General features: G+C 39.9%; 2 protein-coding genes across 2 annotated transcripts; one reads left to right on the plus strand and one right to left on the minus strand.

The window, feature by feature from the left end:
• Positions 1-501: 501 nt before the first annotated feature.
• On the minus strand, positions 502-10,879 carry ctsf (cathepsin F). The gene is made up of 14 exons (XM_069712148.1): positions 10,631-10,879; positions 9,781-9,891; positions 9,162-9,243; positions 8,055-8,116; positions 7,787-7,859; positions 4,139-4,252; positions 3,784-3,932; positions 3,577-3,673; positions 2,845-2,925; positions 2,532-2,651; positions 2,158-2,222; positions 1,282-1,372; positions 1,082-1,140; positions 502-699 (listed from the first exon to the last, which is right to left on the minus strand). The coding sequence occupies exons 1-14, from the start codon at positions 10,877-10,879 to the stop codon at positions 625-627; spliced, it is 1,428 nt and encodes a 475-aa protein (XP_069568249.1). The 3' UTR covers positions 502-624.
• An 856-nt stretch (positions 10,880-11,735) lies between these two features.
• aup1 (AUP1 lipid droplet regulating VLDL assembly factor) lies at positions 11,736-22,354 on the plus strand. The gene is made up of 12 exons (XM_069712149.1): positions 11,736-11,909; positions 13,219-13,356; positions 13,891-14,041; positions 14,700-14,887; positions 16,942-17,014; positions 17,486-17,559; positions 17,906-17,972; positions 18,233-18,335; positions 18,445-18,582; positions 18,737-18,876; positions 20,174-20,262; positions 21,987-22,354. The coding sequence occupies exons 1-12, from the start codon at positions 11,869-11,871 to the stop codon at positions 22,030-22,032; spliced, it is 1,248 nt and encodes a 415-aa protein (XP_069568250.1). The 5' UTR covers positions 11,736-11,868; the 3' UTR covers positions 22,033-22,354.
• The last annotated feature ends 330 nt before the right edge of the window (positions 22,355-22,684 follow it).

Here is a 22,684-nt window from a genome sequence, read left to right on the forward strand (position 1 = left end):
ACTTTTTTATTCAACCATCATTCATTTCTCACTGTCTTACAGCAGTTATTACAATTACACTGCAATTTTGCAGTAATGTGAACAACCACAAGTCAAAAATCTCCTCTTTCAAATAACCTCTTTAAAGTACAGAGCATGAGCACAAACACTGGTAACAAAACATCCAAGAAACCCGTCGTTAGTCAGACTTATAGCACAGACGTTTTGTGAGTAAAGATGAGTTCAAACCAATACTGCCTAAAAACACAGCAATCGCTACGACTTGCAGGACAAACCAAAGGAAATGCACGCATAAAAATCGAGTTTTAAATTACTATAAAATTTAGTATCACATCAAAGGTAGCTAGCTTCATTAGAGCTGGTATGATCTGGTAAATTGATGAGGTGTTAGGTATGAAGGTAAAACACTATTCTGGTTTAACGGAAAAGAAACATCAGGAGGACTTCATGGGTGTCTCCCTGTGATCTTCGTGTGTGTGTGTGTGTGTGTGTGTGTGTGTGTGTGTGTGTGTGTGTGTGTGTGTGTGTGTGTGTGTGTGTGTGTGTGTGTGTGTGTGTGTGTGTGTGTGTGTGTGTGTGTGTGTGTGTGAGTGTTTGTGTGTGTGAATCTGTGATGTCAGTGGTTTAGTTGACTTCAGCAGAGGAGCACATCTTGTTGATCCCACATGTATTGGACCCCCTGTACAGGTAGTAGTAACCCTGTGGAAGACAGAAACACTTTGTAAAAAGACACAACTGTATATGGAGATCTACAACAGGTCAGTCAATGTTTTTCTTCACTTTCATCTTTCCATCGAACCTTCCAACTTAATGCAACAGAAGACAAAACAGTAGTGAGTTTTATACAACACTGTGCAACCAAATAAAGCCACACTTGAAGGCTTTAGTCTCATTACTACTGAGCTGAAACAACATCTCTTGAATAGTCTCAAAGCATTATAATTTTAATTCTTCACAACACTTATGTGGTATATTGCAGTGCTGCCAACTATTGGTGAGATCTTTTATTTAAAAGTCAGGATGTGGGTTTTACTTGATATATTTTCAGAAGAATAAATGTTAGTAGATGTTTTTCTCTTACCTGTTCCCCATAATCCTCCCCCCAGCTGTTTTTGATGGCCCAGAATGGGATACCTTTTCCTGAAAACAAGGAAACGTGCATTCAGTCCACTTAAACTGTATCCTGCCACTTTTAAGATGTTAATCGGGGCATACAAATGTGTCAGTCTTCTTTTTCAGTAGTAGGAACCAGGTAAGTAAAGTGAGGCTAAAAATACTTACGCTGTCCGTATCCCACCATCAGCACAGCGTGGTCGATCATCCAGGGGTTGCAGAAGATCTTCAGGGGGTGAGACACACCCTTCTTGTAGAACTACAGGGATTCAAGTGACAATTGAAATCAATGAAATATGATTGAATGATGATGATAATTACATTCTGGTTCAAATCAGATGCGTCTTGACATGATCTCTTCCTGTCTAGTTTACAATGAGGTGATGCTTCTGTATGTCAAACTTCACTGATTGCTGTTGTTGTTGTTGAGCCACAATAACAATGATAACAACAATACTAATACTAATACTTCTACCAGTAAAAACAAGACACAAGACATGATTACAATTTGAGAAAAAAATAACTGTTGAGTAAAAGTAAACTTTAAGAATGTATTGAAGATTTACTAAAGTATTGCAGCAATATAAACTGGAGTGGTGGAGAGTAACTAAATACATTTACTCAAGTATGTTACTTAAAAATAAAATATAAAGGTACTTGTACTGCAGTTTTTCTATTTCATGCGACTTCCACTCCACCACATTTCAGAGGGAAATATTGGACTTTCTACTCCACAGTTGACATGGACTGCGGAGGAGAGGACCTGCTGGGGAAAAGAGCCCTGCTGTAGAGCCCTGCTGGGGGGAGCACTGCTGCACACCTCTCTTTGAGGGTGCATGTAGTTGCTCCTTCTTGCAAGAATAAAATGTCCGATGTGTTTGATTTTGAACCAAGCCTCTTGAGTAATTTTTCTAACATTTTACTTCAATAGGATTTTTTAAGCAGGACTTTTACTTCTAATGGAGTGTTTTTACATCACTGTATTGGTACTTCTACTGAAGTAAAGGATCTAAATAGTTCTTCCATCACTGCAGAACTGCTGACCTGCATCGCAAAGGCATTCAGAGCGACAGAGATCGGTCCATTCTCAGCCAGCCACGCCGCAATTTCTGAGGGGAAAATAAAAGTCACAGTTAGTCCATTCAACAGTCCTTTTTGTTTCAGACTGCCAAACACATTACTCGAGGTTTTAGTTTCAATTAGCACACCTGCAAAATCAGCCATTAATCTCCACTAATTATTTGTCTTTGTCATTAAAAATGACATGCTTGCAGTTAGGCCATTGTTGTATGTTTAGTAACTCCAATTAGTACCTTTCCAATGTAAAATAAAAATATTTTTGCTGTGCATTTCAGTCTAACTTTATTAACATATATATCTGAGTTCTTTTTCCCCTCTCAGTCACTCAGCCCGCTCACCCTTCTCATCTTTGGACAGCTCTACAGAGCTGTTGATGTAGGCAGCCACCTTCATGGTGGTGAAGTCACACCTGTGCTTCTGCCCGGTGTAGGAGTAGTCAGTTTCGGTCTCCAGACCACCTTCACCACGAACGAGGGACAAATATCAGAGATTAAAAGCTTGCTATAAGCATCCTTTATATGCAAAACTCCAGACGTAAATCTTAAATGTATCAAGCCTGCGTACTCCTCTCTGTTGATGTCAGAAGGGGTTGAAAAATTTAAAATAGAAACAAAATGTTTGAAAATGGTTGCAGACACATCTCTTTCTTACCCAGCTTCTCAATAGCCTCATAAGCATTTGAGGGCAGCCCGCCTCTGCACGCCTGGTCCAGCCCATCACAGTCAACCAGCTCTGTGAACCACAAATCAATAAACCAATCAAATAATGACTTTGGTCTGGAAGTGAAAACATCAGAAAGTAATTTGCTGTTTCCAAATGCCGTGCTTATGCGCTAACACTCACTATTTTGAGTGTATCAGTGCGTTCACACTGTCAAATACAGAAACGTGCAGTGCACTGTAAGTACCAGGATGATGCACTCAAAACGGTCCCAAAAAGAAGTGTGAAACGTTGGGACACTTTCCACCCTAAACGGTCGCCATCTTGTCTACATAGACCTAAATCATTTTTTTAATGAAGGCGTTTGAGGAAGCTGTCGCTGTTCCTGAACACCACACAAAGTGTTTCTTTTTCATCGTCGCTGCTGGACAGAAGCCACCAATGACTTTATTGAGTGTGTTAAACAGAGGACACAGTAACATGTTAATTTCTGGGTAAAATAAGAACAACGTGACAGATGTGTTGGCGGGTGATGCGTTCAAATGCTGAGGTTATTTCAGGTCAATGCGGAACGGCATCGTGCGATTTGAAACAACACTAATCATTCCTGCACAACACAAGTAAGTGTCCTAACTATTTGTAAGTGTACTAAGGGAAGTACGTCATTTGGAACACAGCAATTATATCTGTGTTTGTTTGACTCTGTGCAGATGTGTGCGTTACCTTGTTCAGACAGTGACAGTAATGTTCCATTTTTCAGGAACCACTGGCCTTCAATGTTGCCTGTGACAGAAAAGGCCCAGCAAGATCCGCACATACCCTGAGAGACACACACCCTCATCAGCGTGAAGTAGGCAGAGGTAGCATTTGATCCTTATTAATGTGTTATTTAGCCAGTCACGCCCAATAATTAACTGTGTTTGTCGGCACCTGGTTTTTAACAGGACTGACAGCTCCGTGATCCCGCCAATCCCAGCTGTCAGGGGCAGGGCCTCGGGCAGGAGAAGCTGGTTTCATTGGTCGATGGAGAGTCCACTGACTTAGCAGCGGGTTCAGGTGAGTAGAGCGAAACTCCTCCTCTGGAGAAAAACAGAAGGAGAGCAGTCAAACCTTTCTATTTTTTAAGCAAACCTGAAGCAACATATGAAAAGCAGAAGATGTATTTCCTCATCGGAAACTGTGGAAACACAAGCAGACAGACACACACACACACACACACACACACACACACACACACACACACACACACACACACACACACACACACACACACACAGTCACGTACCAGTTAAGTCGCTGAATTTGGTGACTCCGTACTCGGCTGAGCCTTGATCCAAAGACTGGAGCTTCTCAGCAGTCTTCAGGTTTTCGTGGAAGATGCGTAAACGTTGGTCGGTCTCTGCAAGGTCAAATATATCCATCAAATATACAAATTTAAACAGTTATTTGGCACTCCACCATAAAAAAAAAAGACTGTTTTACTTCCCTGTATATTCTTTTTTTTTACATTATAAGTGACACTCACAATTAGGTGACCAGTGTTTTGCTCTGGTTTGTTTCTACAGGACATGTGAAGCTGAATGTAAACCAACATGAAACACCTTTCACTTCCTGTGACTTCCTGTCTTGAAAAGATTTTTGAAATGATCAATCAATCAACAAATGATCTAATTAGTCAAGCTAGAAAGGCAGCATCACTCCAGTGTACTGTTTATGACCTTCAGCATCCAGTTGATTGTCTGATTTTTAATAAATGCAAAACACAGTAACTACATATTTTGGTCAAATTGAGGATCTGACCTGTAACTGACATTCTGACATCGAAAGTAATACAGTAATCAGAATAGTAAAACTTTCATTAGTAGTAGTTGAAATCAAATTGCTGCTGCTGTTACACGTTTCTTTAAATATCTCGACTAATATTACCTTTAATCTGCCGTTACAGTTCAAACTATGCATGTTTGGCTGAGATATGTTTTAATGCCAGACGTAAGAGGTTCCGGTGCATTACGGTTACGGAGGATTGTCTGCATGAGAAGCTCTAACCAGTTATCTTTGCAATGTCTGCAGGATGCTGCTGATGCAGATGTCAGTCTACAAGATGAGCTGGCAGAGCAGCTGATGAAGATACAAAGGGTGTGAAAGTAAAATGGGTCAGCCACTGTTCTGATGCACACAGGCTTAACACTTTGATACTAACCAAATTTGACGAATATAACCAAAGTTAAATTGTTGTGTGTACAGTTTATTTATCTTATTGATGGTTGTATGATTTTTTTAAATGATATTAACCTTATAATAAATGACTTAAGTATAAAGTAAATACAGTTTAAAAGTAAATGTAGCATAATTATTTAAGTAAATTGACAAAAATAAATTTCAGTTCAGAATATTATGTAAATTTGGTACATTTGCTTTAACAAATAACTTCACATTTTCGTGTTACTTATGATTTTGACTCAGCTGTTTTTAGTGTTTCTAAAATGTCCCTGGTTTAAAATGTACTCACTATTTTTAAATGTAAAAAGTTTCATGGGTGGTGTTTTAATCTGTTTAATTGGATGTACAGCACCTTTCTCTAATAAGGATCGATCTGAATGTCATTCTTTCAAAACCCTGATTTTCATGTGTTCACAATAACTCAAATAGAAGATAGATAGAAACAATTAGCCTTACTCAATGTTAAAACAACTTTCAACAACTAGAAAGCTTTCTTATTTAAACATTTTGTCTTCTTTATTCATTTTTTGTAGAAACTGAGATTTAAAAATGAGAAATAAGGTCATGGTTAAGTGCTTTGGCATTTATTTCCTCAAAAAGTGGGCAGTGACTGCAGTCTCCGTAGAGACCAGTGAGAATGTCCATAAATTGAATGTCAACATACAAATCAACAAACCTGCAGATTTCAAACCATAACAACAATAACTCCATTCTGGCAGGTCTATAAATACCTCCTGTAAACTGGTCAGAATCATTTCATTTCAAAGCTGGTGACACAAAACTGAGTGCATCTTCAGGCAGAAAAACAAGATGACTTTGAGACTGTATCAATCATTCCTGGGCACCTACAACTGGGCAAAGCAGCAGATTTCCATCATTTTTGGTGGAACAGAAAAGGAGACCCTTCTGAAACAGATGGAGGAGCTGAAGGCTCAACTGCAAAGAACGAAGAAACACAGTTTACGTCAAGGGCAAATGCTCATGGAGCTCTCCGTCACCCTGGAGTCAGAGGTGAAGGAAAATACATCTCTCTGGAACCAGGTGGAATATTTGTCCATCGAGCTCCACGGACTGAAGACCATGACATCTCGGCAGCGTGAAATGTTGCGCCAAATGAGAGTGAAATGTTCTCATGAGGAGGCACTGAGGATCAAACTCAGCCAGCAACTGGCAGAGACCAAAAATGAGTTGGCTATGGAGAAGAGACGGACAGAGCTGCTGGTGAATAAGGAAAAGGCAACAAGGAATGAGATTGAGACATTAAAATCTTCATGCCAGGAGATCCAGCCGAGGTGTGAAACTGAGCTGAAGGCAGAAAAAACAAAGCAACCGGAGACGGAAATCAAGTCTTGTTCTGAAACTTTATCAGAGTGCCGGGAGCTGATCCAGTGGCTAAAGGCTGAACAGGACACCTTCCAGCAAACAATGGAGCAGAAAAATCAAGTCATGCAACAAGCCGCCTCTGAGTGGGTGAAGTCCTTCTGCAAGAAGCTGGAGGACCTGAAAATCCAACTCCGAGAACAAACCTCAACAACCGCTGAGGAAGAAGCTAGTCAGGACCTTCAACACAGACGCTGCACAACTTGTCGATGCAACGAAGGACGAGGTCTGCAAGAAGGATGCCATCGCTAGAGCTACTATGTTGTAACAAAACTGTAATTTTATATAAACTTCCATCTTCAGAGCATCAAATATCATGATCTGTCTCTGTGTGTCTGCTACTGATAGTTTGGTAGGTGTTCTGTGGAAAAGGCCGACTCAGCATATCACTTTACTTTGAGCTCAAAGTCATTAGGATTAAGATGATTTACAAAGAGAAAACGGCATAACTGTAATTTTATGTGTAACAGTCACAGCGAGATGTGTATCTGTGTGCCCCCTTGTGTGTGTGTGTGTGTGTGTGTGTGTGTGTGCACATGTGCCTCTAAGGTTTATAGATGGAAGCAGCTGGATTCATAAAAAGAGGATAAGCATTGTGTCAATAGTCCAAGATGAGGCCAATAATCTGAAAAGAACAAGAGTCGTGACTCCACCACCGTAACCATGACAGACTGGATTCAGGATCCACTGACCTGGCCATGACATTAACAGAGGCGGTCATCGCCTGAGATGTGGATGTGGCTCAGATGGAAGTGGATTGCCCAATAATCATAAAGTTGGCAGTTTTAAACCAGGGTCCTCCTGTCCACATGCTGAAGTAGGCAAGACACTGAACCTCAAGTTTCTCCCGATGGCAGGTGAACACCTTGCATGTTAGTTCTGCTGCAATCGGTGTGAATTTGTGTGTGCAAATGTTTGAATGGGAAACAGTTGAAAGTGCTTTGAGACCACTAAGGTGATAAAGCACTATATAAGTGCAGACCTTTTACAGCTCCTCTTCTCAAATTCAAAGGCAATACAATGTATTTAAAATGTCATTGAAAAATTGTAAGTTTATATACTGTATTTACAGTATATAAATAAAAATATCAGCCAACATATCGATATAGGATTTTTTTTAAATTCTAACGTGTGTATCAGTATCGGTCAGGCTCTACTTAAAACCGAGACACATGTACACCGATTGTAAAGGTTCTGAATCAGTGGGGGAACTTCACAGTATGTTTCAGTATTCATACAGTCAAGACACAGGCTGTGAGTACGGTGCTCAGTGTGCGTGTCAACAGGAATGCGACTCACTGTTCAGTATGTACAATATGTGTCAATCACTCACCCTCCTGGCTGCTGTAGATTTTATTGTATCTAACCATGAAGTCTTTAAAAAGGCCCAGCAGCTCCGCAGACTCCTAACAAACAAAAGAGCAGACAAAACACACAAAATCAACAACACAAACTACCTCAACCTCAAAGTTCAATTTGATTAGACATTTACACAACAGGTGGACTGCTGGAGCACATAAGAGGCAGATACATGGACAGGACTTGACTTCAGCATTTTGTTGTCAGTCCTGTTCTTGATCTGAATACAACATTACTTTTACCTCCAGAGGCTGGCTGCTGGTTGAATCCTCAACCTTATTGGTCTCTTCAATTTCAGATTCAGCTGGTAAGAGAAACATTCAGGAAAACATGGTGAGCATCAATGTGTGTAATACCGAAATACATGCATGGTTCAAGTGTTTGAAAATGCACTGACTTCCTGGTTTTTAAATGATGAAGGCTGTAGAAATAATTTTGATAAGATTTGTTTTTCCTTGATTTGAGAGAAAAAAAACAAATCTTGTAAATCCAAATCATAAAGTGGAGCTACAACAGAGAGGAGCCTCATATAAGGTGTATTGTTTAGACTTTTTTCTATTTTCAGGAAAAGAAAAAAGTTCAAATCTAGACGTGGAGCTGATGGGAAAAAAATATTTGTCTCTTCCTCTTGTTTGCATTGTGGCTCCGGAAAGTCTCTTGTCAAGCAGGCGCCGAAGAGTTTCTTTTGTTTTCTGTCTTATTTGCAAGTGATTCCTTTTGTTTTACTTTCCGCATCTAATTGACGACTTCCCGGTGTCCTTATCTTGTGACCTACAACCAACTCAGTATTACCATACGAAAGCAGATACAAAGGGAATGGGAGTGACTGTCAACTGTTTGTCAACTGTATAAAAGCTGCCCTACGGAGGAGTGATGGGGAGAGCACTGCTGCACACCTCTCTTTGAGGGTGCATGTAGTTGCTCCTTCTTGCAAGAATAAATGTCCAATGTGTTTGATCTTGAACTAAGCCTCTGAGTAATTTTTCTAACAGGAGCCATCATTATTTTACATCATTTAGCTCTTTGATTATCACAAATTATGAACCAGATGAGTAAACGTTGGTGTTACATAATATGAAAGTTAAATTTATCAAACGGGCCCAAGCATAACTGTCTGGGCTGTTTGTCAAGATCAGTAGAAGTAAATCAGTACTTTGAAGGTTATTTTCTATAAATACACTCAAACCAGCAGATCAACACGTTAACCTCCACCTGTTGAAGTAAGATATCAGAGCAGAGAACAGACAAGGCTCACAGTGAATGGCATCAGCTATATTTTGACCACAGGACAGTTGTAACAGAAAGTCGAGAATCTTAAATGTTGAATGATCTGCTGACACACAACGGACCTTTAGGCTGGCACTTCTGTTTGAGCAGAGTTGAGGTTCCCTGCCAGGGAACGTCCCACACTTCGAACACACAAACCTCAGTCTGAAATACAAAAATAAATAAATAAATATATATATATATATATGAGGACGGAGATAATAGCTATCACTGTCATGTCTAATGTACGTTCATAAAATAAGCAGAATCACATGTTTACCGCTGTGCAGACCGAGCTAACAACATTAAATAGAGCAAGTTATTTATGTCACTTATAAACAGCCCCATTTAGAGCATATGTGTCTTTCCATGACTTACATATGTTTTTTTCAGTTGGGAAGGAAACTGGAACAACGAAACAGAAAAACTAATGTGTCAGTGTTGTGTATTCATGCATGTGGGCACGAGGTATGAGACATGAGCGTGCTTGGGGTCACTCCAAGTCAAAGTTAAGTCACAAGATTAGATGTTTGGCATCATTTCCACTGAACAAACAAAAATACTTTGCTGCAATGATAAATCAATACACGGTTAGATGCGCACACAAGCATTCCCATTTCTCAGTAAAATCTGCTTTTTTAAAACCACGACATCAACCTATTTAATCTCTATCGCTCTCCCACATACACACACACATACTACCTTGAGTTGGTGTGACTCGGGATAGAAGTCACATGACCTCAGCATGGCGGATTTCTTGCATTGAGTGTTACTCAGCTCCACGGTTAAAGTGTAACGGATTCCCTTAACCAGCTGGAAAACAGATAAACACACACATATATAATGATTACTTTTAGTTTTCAAACAAAAAAATGCCACTCATGATAAAGCATTTATTCAGACATGACTGAAAATATACCAATATTATATTTGTGTATTTGAATGACATTTAACCAGACTAAGCTTTTCGTGAACTATGTTTTATTGTTGTGAAATATAGGTGCTCCTTTTGCTGCATTGAGACTCCAGTGGTGAAAGGCCAGACTGCACAGACAGATGCGCTGATAAATGACTTTATTCAGTGTTAAGTCAGGTTACACTCATTGACATGACTTCCGGTCGGCATGAAAAGATGAACATATTGAGAGGCATATGCTGCCTGTCGCCTTATTTTAAAGACTTTTCATAAACTCTGAAAATTAACTAAACCACGAACTCAATTATAGGTCTGTGAGAAGTAAAAACAATACTGTGCTCGTTCCGTTTTTCTTTGATTAACACGATTACTTGCTAAATGTATGCTTTTATTTTGAAGGTAAGTCGCTTTATTTCCGGCTTAAGTTGAACTTACTCGTTAACTTGACGTAGCTGTAAATGGGCCACAGTCGCACTGTTGTTTACAAAGAAACGAGCACACAACTCTTATGGCAATGAAATAAATCATTACATAAATAAAGGCTTCCAGCCACGCAAGTAAACTATGACAACGTAAGACGACAACACGCTAAATAAATGAACAAAAGGTGAAAGATGCCGTCTTGACTAATGTCACCTGTTTGGTGCCGGAGATGAAGCGGCTGACTTTGCGGAGGTGCATGGCGTTGGAGCCCCGGTTGTAGCGCTCTTCGGCGAACAACAGCGCCTTCTTCAAGCCCGGGTCGGACTCACGCAGGCGGATAGCAGAGCCGGGAGGCCCGAAGAGAGGCCGGCCGAGGTCCTCACCCAGCCCCAGCACCGAGCCCAGCACGGCGGCCAGAGCCAGCCACGGGATTAGCGGACAACAGCGAAATCCAGCCACCATGTTTCCCCCCCGTGTGTTGTCACAAAGAAACGGGACCAACGTCCGGTCTGCAGAGGTACAGGAGCTCAGGGGTGGTTTCTCAGGAGAAAAATCGATATCAACTTAACTGCGTCCGTTATACAACACGAGGTTCAGCCTGGTCGGTAAACAAGTCGCGGAGTCTGTGGGAGGAGACTGAGGTGTTAAAGGTGAGCTGGGTCCAACTCAGAGATAACACACGTAATCACGTCACTAATAATCATTTAATCACGTCATTGTGCACAAAGAGGATGTAAAAGAATCACCAGATATTATACATACGAAGTACGGGATCCCGATGTGACTGTTGATGACGTCAGATGTCACCGTGAAGTGAACATTAACTGTATTAACTTTATTGAGCACGAGGGGGAGACAAAACACACTTTACCGCTTTTTCTTTTATTTTGAAAATAACCGGTTTGACGCTGAGACCAGAGACCATAAAGACAACGACGCATTTAGACAGTCTGCAGTTGTTTTCTTTCACAGATACAGAGACACGAAGGAGTGTGAATAACAGGTTGAGATGAGACATCCGGTTTGAACATTCAGACAAATCGAGCTGATTAATTCTCTTGTACGGAGGAGCCTCTTTTATTTTAGAGGTTTTGGGCCGGAAATGGTTTTGTGTGTGTGTGTGTGTGTGTGTGTGTGTGTGTGTGTGTGTGTGTGTGTGTGTTGTTGTTGCCGCTGGTGAGGACAGACTTCAGACTTCAGCACAGCGAGCACCACGGACACAAACATCTGTTGACAAATGCTAAGCTAACGCTGTGAGCGTCAGAAAGCGTTGAGCTCCGGTCGGACTCGTTCACCGGAGAGGTAGCTCGGTTCACCGGAGAGGTAGCTCGGTTCACCGGCGTGGGAGGACAAACTAGTGCTGGCGTGAACGTAATGACTCATTTATATTTAGGGGTCAGGTTGTATTCTTAGCATTAGCCTCTGCCAGAGCCGAGGTCCGACCGGCGGACATGGAGACTCGGAGGATCGAAGACATGTTCGACTTTCGTCGGTAAGTCGGCTAACAGCGAGCTAACCGCGAGCTAACCGCGAGCTCCCCAGTGTCCCTCAAGCTAAAGCTAATTAGCCTCGGTTGTCGTAACGGTCCCGCGTTAAAGAAGCTCAGCGACGGGACATCACGGCCGGAGACATCGCGGCTAGTGCAGCGTCAACTGTCTCCACGAAGACACGTCTGACGGTGTGTGAAAGGTCGCGTGTCGGCGACCTCGACGTGAGCATTTGGTGGCGCTCCCCGTCGTCGTCGTCGTGTGCTCGGCTGGCTCCGGTGTTCACGGCGCTGAGCGGAGCTTCAACTTTTATTCAACACCGACACGATATTTGAACGTGCGTGATTTGCAACTTCGCATCTAAAATGTGGATTTGAAAACGTAAAAAGTTGCTTCCTTCGTGTTTCACAATGAAACGGACACTCGGGCCTGCAGGTGCAGAAACTTGCCCAATTATGGTGCTGAAATTCGGACACAATAAGGTCGATAATGAGCCTCCAGGATCTCCAGCTGACAAGTCGATCACACAGTGACACGTGTAATTACAGAAAATGAAAGCTTTGGTGAAATGAAACTCACAGTAATGCTGGTGGGTCAGTTACTCACAAACTGTACGTGCACTTGTTTAGTAGTTTACCAAAAGGTTGAGGACAAATGTTTGTGTTGAACTCATTTTAACACAAACTAACTATTTAACAAAGATCTGTTAGAGAAGTGGTTATGCAAATAATCAACTTCTCAGGAAGAACCGGAAGAATCTGTACATTTCTTAAAGATGGTAGTTTTTTTTATTGGTAATATAAGATTACTTCGCAATTTAAGACTACAGTTAACCTTGATGTGGGTTTATTTGGTAGTTCAGTACAAGTTTATCAAGTTATCAAAAAAATATAAAATGGCATTAACAAGGCATATGTTTTTAAAAATACGGTAAAAAATTTCCCTCTGAGGGATTAATAAAGTATCTATCTATCTATCTAGCTATCTAATGACATATTGGCTGATTTAAATTTTTAGATTTAATTTTATTTTGAATTGTGAAGAAGATGCATACAAGAAAAGGCAATTTACAGGTGTAAACATGGTCAGAGCTGTGGTGAAGATCGTGTAATAATGAAACTGTACTTTACTCCAAACACGTGTTGCAGTTTATTTTTCCCTTATCAGCCAATATACACTGAATCTGATACCTCTGTTATAAGATGATGTCGCCAGATATGGTGACCTGGCCATTTAATCCGTATAACTCTACTATAAATTAGCAACTGAATCTTTCTCCTGTTTCATCTGTTGTTCTATTTGCTCTCTGTCCAGGTTTCCCAAAGATGCCGTTGTTCTCCTGCTGTTGCTGATTTACTTTCCAGTCGGCATTTGTTTGATGTTAATACGGATTTTTATTGGTGTTCATGTGTTCCTGGTCAGCTGTGCACTTCCAGAAAGTTTTGTTAGAAGGCAAGTATTTTAAAAGAATCAGTTTTCTATTAACATTTTTTACTCTCAGAAGTAACCACATTTGGAGTTGTGGCAGCAGTAGTAGTCACATGTGTCATTAATAATAATTAAAGTTTGCAAAAATAATAACTAATGTGTAAATAGTAGAAGGAATATCAGTGGGTGTTAATGCATCTGCATCTTGTGTATCCTATTAATATGAATTGTAGCATGGCTGCCTGTCATAGTTTGCATTGAATTCAGCCACCCCATTAGATACCATTAAGGCAAATGGCTGGTAATTAAGATTTAATGACACATGACTCAGTAATTTTCATCATAAATTAAGATGATGACTATGATTGAAGAACCTTAACATGAGATTAGAGACCATGTAAATGACCTGAATGCTGCTGTAAGAGCCGGAGCGATCAACCCTTCCAGAGTTCATCCCAGCAACATGTTACTGACAATAGGATAAATCAGAAGTACTCACAATGTTGGGCTTTTTGGGGACATAACGTTCTTTTTTGTTTCTTATGTCCTTTTATTTAGATTTATTGTGAGGGTTATGTGCTCTGTTCTGGGGATGCACGTGAGACAGGAAAACCTTCGATCCAGAGACAAAAACACCAAGCTGTACATATGCGATCATGTGACAGAGTTTGACCACAACATAATCAACCTCCTGACCCCCTGCAATACTGTGAGTGCTTGACTTCTACACTGTTCTTTTCGAAACCATTTTGTACAGCACATTTAAAACATTTAGGCATCACTCCACTGTTAAGATTTCAACATGCTTCCTGCACCAGGTAACACATGTGAGTACGCACCAACTTTGTGTGCAGAGACATAATTGTGGTGTAACTTATTCCACATAATTGTAAACACATGCTCTGACAACGGCACTTTGTTTTATATCAAAGCTGTATGTATTGCAGTATTGATAATAGATGAACCCTGACCTGATTTCTGTAGTTTTCCAACGCTTATTTTTTATGTTAATAGTAATTGGAACATTTTCACTCTTTTTTTTTTTTTTAAATGACCTTCATGTCATTACGACTTCTGAACCACTATGAATGCTTCCCTATTAGACACAACAAGGATGAAAGTACATCATGTTCTGTATGAAAGCTTCAGTGGATACTGATGACGGTGCATGTTTACACAGGACCTAGTGTGTGAAATGGTGCATAAAAACATGTTAAAGTCTGACCTGCTCACTGTTCAAACAACTTTTTTATCCCTCAGTGGAAACATGTCATGTATGTGTGTTACCTTCAGCTTTTTGTATTTTGCTGCTAGATATAGTGAACACAGTTTGAGATGAGTGCGTTGTGTCTCTTCCTTCCTTTTAGCCCCAGTTAGAGGGCTCCACAGGTTTTGTGTGTTGGGCCAGAGGCTTCATGGAGATCCATTCAGCGTCCAGCCAGGGAGCGATAGGAGAGTCTCTTCAGAGGTACTGCTCCGCTGACGGCACCCCACCGTTGCTACTTTTCCCTGAAGAGGACACCACGAATGGCCGTGCTGGCCTGCTCAAGTTCAGGTTAGTGCTAACATTTCTGTTGGAGGATAAAACCACTCGGTGTTCAAAGTCGTGTTTGTTTCCTCTCGCTGGCGACAGCACAGTTATTCCTTGTGAGGGGAAATGTTGTGGAGAATATTATCAGAAAGTTTGACCCACTGAAGTTCAAACTGCAAAATAGTCAAATACTAATGCTTTGTTTCAAATAGGGTACTTGTGCACGTACACTCAGTATTTCAAGTGTGTTCACACTGTACAGAAACATACAGTGTACGACAAGTACCAGGATGACGCACTCAAAACAGTCCAAAAAAGAAGAGTGAAACGCTGGACACTTTCCACCCTAAACGGTCGCCATCTTTAATTAAAGCTGCAGATATTTTGGCGGGTGATGTGTTCACACGCTGAGGTTATTTCCGGTCAGTGCAGAACGACAGTAAGTGTTTTGGAACAGCAGTACTCTGCCAAAAGTCCTGCACTACACAACTAAGAGTTATAACATGGAAGAGCACTATTTGTGAGTGTGCTACAGGAAGTATGTCATTTGGAAAACCGCATAAGAGTCACTCTGCCAGAAACTCTTCTTTAGTTCTCTTGTTCCTGATGTTGTACACTTTTATTTCCAGTAATCAGGAACGAGAATAATAGCCATGCAACAGAGCAGCAACTGTGGAATTTCTCAGTGTTTGCACGTTGAGACAGTTTAGACTGAATCCACATGACTGGCTGTAAAAAGAAAGAGAGATTTAATGAAGCCAGCCGCAAATGATCATCCCTCTTTCACAGCACTTTGAGATAGAGATGAATTACTTTGGCGGTTGACTCTCCCCACTAATTTCCCTCTGGAGTTGGAGGCAAATTAGTGTAAGGAGGTGAAAACGGCTGCAAAATTGATTCATTTCTCGTTAATTTGAGTAACTCAGAACAAAGTGCACTGCATCTTCAGTTGAAATGTACTGGAAAGCTCATAAAGCTGGGGAGTGCACTCTATAATACGATGAAGAATATTTCCATGTCCCTGTGATGGACTGCCGACCTGTCCAGGGTGAACCCTGCCTTCGGCCAAAACAGTGAGCTCTGACAGGCTGCAGCCCCCCGTGACCCTGTTCAGGATGAAGCGGGTAAAGTTAATGGATGGATGGATATTGCCACGCTGTTTGATTCATGTTTCTCTATGTTCTCTCAATGATATAGTAATATTGATGATAAAATAATACATGTTTTTGTCATGTGTTCAGAACTCTTTTCTTCTTTAGTAAAAGAACATCAGCTCTGCTTAGCTCACAGCAGACAGACAAACCAGATCGATAGAGATACAAACTCCTCACCTTGAGGTGAAATTCACCATTTTGAAATCAAAATAGGTGACTTTATGAAGACTTGATATTCTTACTTGAACCTTTGCTCCACTAATCAACCTAACCAACAAAGACAACAGTCAGAGACAGAGCAGGGCAGGTTTCCACTGATTTTGGGTGGTTCTCTCAATAACACATAGGTGTCCTCTTAAAAGGCTTAAATTCTCCAAAATTTTTGTTTTGTAACAAGACTCGCTCACTTTTATTAAATTAACAAGCAACCGCGACATATTTGGCCGAGAGTCACCAGCTAACAGTCACTCTCTGAACTGAAACACCCGTGGATCACTCTGTCTGCTCAATGTCAGATCCGACATAGACAGACGTGCTGATAATATCCCAGTCATTTTATATCGACAGGTTTCTATACAATGGAAACACTGGCAACATTAAACTGGTTTTAAAAGTTAACTGTGAAAATGTTTCTGACCTTAAATTTATCAGTGATTCATAAAGGCAAACTCGTGTATAACTGTAAATTTGAAAGTTTAAACAATGTTAGATGTTAAAATGTAAATTACACTTTATTTGTTTGGTTGATGTATTCATCTCCCACATCTATTGATTCCTTAAAATATCCAGAAATGAGCATTTTAAACGAATATCTTGTCCCCGGATCCTCCTAGCTGTGGCAGGTTTTCTCTATCCAATGCAATGTTTCCACATTTTGTTCTTACCTGTTTGCATTTCTGAAATGTATATTTTTTTTCTTCTCAGTTCCTGGCCTTTCTCACTGACTGAATCCATCCAACCTGTGGCCTTACGGGTGACCAGACCGTTGATTTCTTTGGTAATGTAATTTGAACTTTATAAAGACTATTTAAAGACAGGATAAATAGACACAATGGCCATATTATTGATAATGTATTGTGCTAAAAATCTAGTGCTTGAATTTAATGTTTTTGTGATGGTGACATATAAACTAAGGAACTTTGCTAACGGTGTTCAGCTATAGACAATCATGACAAAATAGGTGAAATTGTCTGGAAGTAGCAGGTAGTTGTTTGTTATGGGCTGCTTTCATCTAATCCTCCATCTCAGTACAAAGAATAATTCTGTCTCGTGTTCCTGTGTGCAGAAGTGGACTTTTACAATGCGTGAGGATATTTGGATGTAGTTGCAGGATTGTTTGGGTCACTAGGACATCACTACAGCTGTTATTTTCCAGATTTCCTATATGAATATACTTGCACACAGTTAAGTTAGAGTTCACTGTAAAATGATAATAGGATTGACTTTATTGTCTTTTGTCTGTCCGCAGAGCACACCAGAGTCCAGCTGGCTGATGGAGCTCTTATGGACATTTTTCGCTCCATGTACTGTGTATCATGTAAGGTACTAAATAATTTGTGTCATTATTTCTATCAGCTGTTGCTTCCTCTTGATATTTTACTTTCCTTGTAAACTTGTAAAAATGTTGTTTTCTTGAGATGTGGATTATGTAAACTAGAGCTAAAAACTGATGAAAAAACTTGGCTTTGGCACAAGTAACAACCCCAGGCTCATCTGCTCCAGCCAGTAATGCTAATTAATGAGTACGTTATACTTGTTATGTTCTAAATTAAGTTTTTGACATGCTCTCTTGTTGAATTTGGGCCTTTCTGTTTCCATAAGTGTTGCCAGATTTACTTCTTATCCTTGCTTTTTTTGTTGTTGTTGTGTTTCTTCATTTTTATCCCAGTTGGCTGCCACCAGTGTCCAGACAAGATGGCGAGTCCACGCAGGAGTTTGCCAACAAAGTCCAGGAGGTGAGACTAATGTTTGCCAGTTGAGAGCTTTCATACGGGTTATATTTGTAATGGTCAAAACAAATATGTGGAAAAGTTATAGAGTAATACAAATTATGCAAATCCCCGACTCCAGCATCTACCGCCAGATCAGTCTTTAGTATATTGCAGTATAGTGAATGATAGATCCCTAAAAGTACAGCTTTATTAGATTCATGATTTTCCATCTTTTTTTTTTTTTTTGCTTCCCTTCCTCCTTTAAAATGTGTCTTGTTTTTCAGCTATTAGCAGGTGAACTCGGTCTGGTCTCCACCAAGATCACTAAAGCCGATAAAGCAGAGCACATCAAAAGGAAAAGACATTCTGCACCACAAACATCTACAAGTAAGTAAACAACATACTTTTGCAGTGAGTCAGATTCTGTACATGTGGAACATCCAGCTTCTTGTATTTGAGTTATGGGGAAAGTCAGCTGTTCTTTTACTTACCCGAGGTGTCACCCCCGGCTCTATTGGGCTCGGATTCATGGTCCAGAGTTTGGGCGCAGATGATCACAGGATTGCTAAAATGGCCCAACAGGTGAAGGACGTGCTGCCTCATGTCCCACTGAATGTCATTACAAAGGATTTGGGTAGGTCACTGTTTCAATGCATGTTCATATTTTGGCCACACATCCACATCACCTGGAATATATTTTCATGTTCATCATTCCTCCGAATTTGAACACATCCTTTAATAAGGCTTAATTTGCCATACACTTACAGTTGTTTCTTGATTGTGTACAGCAAAAACCAATTGTGTTGACACCACCATAACAAATCTGCTGGAGAACAAGGATGAAGCTCCAATGGAAGCCAGCGGGACGTTGACATTTGGGGCCTCTAAGATCAGATCCTATTCTTCTGTTTCTGCTCCCACCATCAAGGTTTGTCCACTCTAAATGAGATTATTAATAAATAAGCATCAGTAATGTGGATGTAATGGTTAAGTGGGTAAAAGTGAATAATAGAAGAGCTAGAACAGTCTGGTGAGCCCAGAAAATGGGTTCACTTTACTGTAATGCAGCCTTTAAAACCAGGAAAAGACAACAGTGGTGTCATATTACAAAATCTAAAATCCAAAAAAGGTGATGAGTAGTCACATATTATGATATGACATTATATTATTTAACGCCCAGCCCTGTGTAAACCTATGAAGTTCATATTTCCTCAAATTGAACTAAGGATTATACTTTTTTTTTTAAATTTATTTCAGTTGGGTTACTTTATGTTGTATCACTGATTAATTTTCTTTGTACTGATGAGACAAAACATTAAGACCACTCCTGCCTAAGAAGCTGTTGGTTCTTTGTGTGCAGTCAAAATGCTTTAATCCACAGAGGCTTCAACTTCACAAGACCTCTGAAGGTACTCTGGTATCTGACATCAGCACGCTCACAGCAGGTTTTTTTTTAAGTTGAGTTGGAGCTGCTGTGGATCAGCCTTGTTCCAGCACATCAACCAGCACCTTGTTAATTTGTCATGCATGTAAAACCTTTGCCTTCTACAGCGCTGATGAAAAGCTTGTCTCGAGCTATCATCGTTAAAATACGGACCATTGTTTGCTCAGCACGTCTAACATCAAACTTAGTTTGACTGGTGACAAAGCCAGCCATTGATTGTTGATCTGCGGATGTCTGCTCAGTGCTTCGATCTTAAATGCTGTGGCAGACTGATATTCTATCTTCACAGCACAGTTTAAGCACCACCGTATTTTCATTTATTTTTTGAAGGACACACAACGTTTTGATGGTTGTAGTCCTTGGTACCGTAACATTGAATTGGACAGCACCAAACACATTTTACCCTAGCCTTGTAGTTCTGCGTTCTTCTCTTCCATTTTTGTTGTTCAAACAAAAGTGGAAATAGCAAACAGCTTGCAGGTGCATTACCGCCACTTTCTGGTGGTAGTAAAACAATTTACCAGTGAAATCAAGGCAAATGAGATGATAGTGACACAAACTATAATTTTTTTTAATTTTCTAATGACTGTTTGAAAATCATCTGCCTGCATCCAACACTGAAAACAACAACTATAAACTACGAACAAAATAATCAACTTTATCAACTTTATTCACTTTATCTAAGAGGTCGCAGTGTTTTGGCTCATCAGTGTTTGTTCAAATACAATCTATCTTTTTGGTTTTTGCTGAACTGATCATTCCACTTTCTCCTCATCTACAGCCTGCTTCCAAAAGTTTTGGGAAATCACCAGCTGACAGACATATGTCTCTCCAAGAAAGAAAAGAAGCGCTGTATAATTTTGCACGAAGGTGAGATTTTCTTGGCATTAGCCATATCTCCTCAGAGATTATTTTAGTATTTGCAAGAGGAGCAGAATTTGTTTGAACATTCCAGCAGCAGCTGCCAAATATGGTGGAGTTCATTTTTCCATTCGTCTCTTGACTGTTGTTTTAATCAGAGGTTTTTAGACTCTTATTTCTTTTGCTCCATGTCTGTGCAGTTCATGTTAATAAGACACCTTAGACAACAGCCAAAGCGGCTTCATTATGCACAAGATCTCACACTTGTGCTGTGCTGAATATTTATGTAATATTCATTTGGCTTGAGATTTGCTTTGAATACATTTCTTGAGTCGTGTCTCGTGCTCAATACTGATTCTACACCGTGTTACAGCTGTTTTATCCAAAAGAACAACTGTCTTACACAAATTTAGACCCGACAGGTTTGCTCTGAAATCCAGTATGTGTCTGAAACAGCAGTCGGAGAGCATTGAGTCATAGACAGGAAAGATGAGTGACCAACATCTCCAAACTGTTGTGTCTCTTTGCATGAAGCATTGTCAGTCAATAGCACCTGAAAATATTCTGGGTCATGAAGTTCCACATTTTTATCAGATATCTAACTGCATCGGTGATGTCACTGATTAATAGTGCAATTTAAAGCTACACTTATCTATAGTTTTATCCTAAAAGTGGATCAAATTACTCGTTAATGTGAAAAGGCTCGGTTGTAATGGCAAACTCTCAGGTTACACCAGATTGTTTTATGTCCTTTTAGCTTATTGTTTCGGTTTTATGGCCTGCAAATTCAATGTTTTGGTTCACTTACATCTGTCCCTGCATTGTTTACATTTACAGCCAGCAGTTGTTTACAGTTGAAGAGCTCAGATTAATGAACTCAGTCTCTCGGCTGCTTGAGCTCAGCAGAGAGCACCAAGTTAGCAACTGGCTGCTAAACATAATGGAGCATGTAGCAGCTAAAGATAACAAGACCTCATGTTTTCATCTGGAGTCCGTGGAAAGCTAAACATAGCTTGAAATGAATGCTGTCAACTTGATCTTACCGAGAATTAAGGCCACAGTAAGGAGAAAAAAGAGAAAAGGAGAGGATTATTTTTATTTTGCTATTTGAGAATAATTTGGAAATGTCAAGAATAAAATTGAAATACCATTTTGAGAATGAAGTTGAAATGTGTGGCTGGCACGGATACCAAAAGTTCAACTTCATCCTCGACATTTAGACTTTTATTCTTAAAATGGTTCTAGTAACTTTATGATCTTTTAAGATCAGTGTTGTGTTTAAAAGTTGTTGTGCTGCCCACAAGTGGACAAAAATATATCATGATCTTTTTAATTAAAGGCAAGAAAAATGTATAAAATGGAGAAAAAAAATTCCTTCAGTAAGCATCAGTTTCATGTGTTAGTTTTATGACACAGTATTACAGGTATGTGAGCAATAAACCATGACAGCTGAAAATAGTCTTGGACAAACTAACTCTAGGACTCGAGGGACCTTAAAATGTGGCAGGTTACTGGTACAGCTTGAGGGAGTTTGACCATAAATCACTGCATTCAGTTTAATTTGGTCCAAGACGGGGACAAGACCACATTTATGCATTTACAGTGAGTCCAGAAGCAGTTAGACTGTCTGTCATGAAGTGTGTGTGTCATGTGCAGCATCTATAAGTGTGTGTTAAAATCTTGAAACATGAAACTCACATGAAGTGAAGTAAACATCTGCTTTTCTCTTCCAGGCGCTACATTGAAAAGCACGGATTGGATCAAGAAGACAGTCAGTGAAGACACTTTGGGTCAAGCCATTATTGAACACTTGTCAGAAAGAATCATATTCAACTTGCATAACTGTCTAATTTGAATGGTGATTTTATATTCCCTCGACCAGTTCTGTTGAAATAAGCAGATTTTATTATTTGCAAATGATGGCGACAAGTATTCAGAAACATGTATGAATTCATTGAACGGTGATTATGCATGTTTAATTCGTTCTGGCTGATACATGATTTTGATAACAGTTTGTATTACGATCCACTGACTGTGAATCATCTATTTATTTTTATAATGTCCAGAATCGTTGATGAAAATAAAGTTCAGCTTGACCTTGCTTTCATGAACTTCTTTCAGACAGATGTGGATTCATGTTATTGAGGGACTGTAGTGTAATTAAGATCTCCTAAGTTTAACATAAACAAGTATTTAAAGCAGGCTTGAGCAGGAAACCTCAAATAAAATGTATATACAATTTGTATAATATTAGTATGACAATAATAGTTTCAATTGTTATATTTATTGTGTGTAATGTGTGCAAAACAACCAAATTCTGCCATAAGAGGGAGCCAGACAGTTATTATGTACTTCTGAAGCTACAGACTATATGAAAGTGATCCCATTATGTTTTTTAAGGAAGATAGTCTGGCGTCTCCTCTGTCGTCTG

The sequence above is a fragment of the Brachyistius frenatus genome, unplaced genomic scaffold (genome assembly GCF_029030835.1).
Source record: "Brachyistius frenatus isolate BFR_SWC_R1_liver_20210118 unplaced genomic scaffold, ASM2903083v1 Contig_107, whole genome shotgun sequence".
NCBI classification, from domain to species: domain Eukaryota; kingdom Metazoa; phylum Chordata; class Actinopteri; family Embiotocidae; genus Brachyistius; species Brachyistius frenatus.

Bases quoted from the DNA above. Each gene is read 5' to 3' on its own strand.
- aup1 (XM_069712149.1), top strand. From the start codon at position 11,869: ATGGAGACTCGGAGGATCGAAGACATGTTCGACTTTCGTCG. The intron at 17,560-17,905 runs GTACTAAATAAT...TTTTTATCCCAG, and splicing joins TGTACTGTGTATCATGTAAG to TTGGCTGCCACCAGTGTCCA. The intron at 18,583-18,736 runs GTAGGTCACTGT...GATTGTGTACAG, and splicing joins TGTCATTACAAAGGATTTGG to CAAAAACCAATTGTGTTGAC.
- ctsf (XM_069712148.1), bottom strand. From the start codon at position 10,879: ATGGTGGCTGGATTTCGCTGTTGTCCGCTAATCCCGTGGCTGGCTCTG. The intron at 9,244-9,780 runs GTAGTATGTGTG...TTTGTATTTCAG, and splicing joins CCGAGTCACACCAACTCAAG to ACTGAGGTTTGTGTGTTCGA. The intron at 700-1,081 runs GTAAGAGAAAAA...TGTCTTCCACAG, and splicing joins GGGAGGATTATGGGGAACAG to GGTTACTACTACCTGTACAG.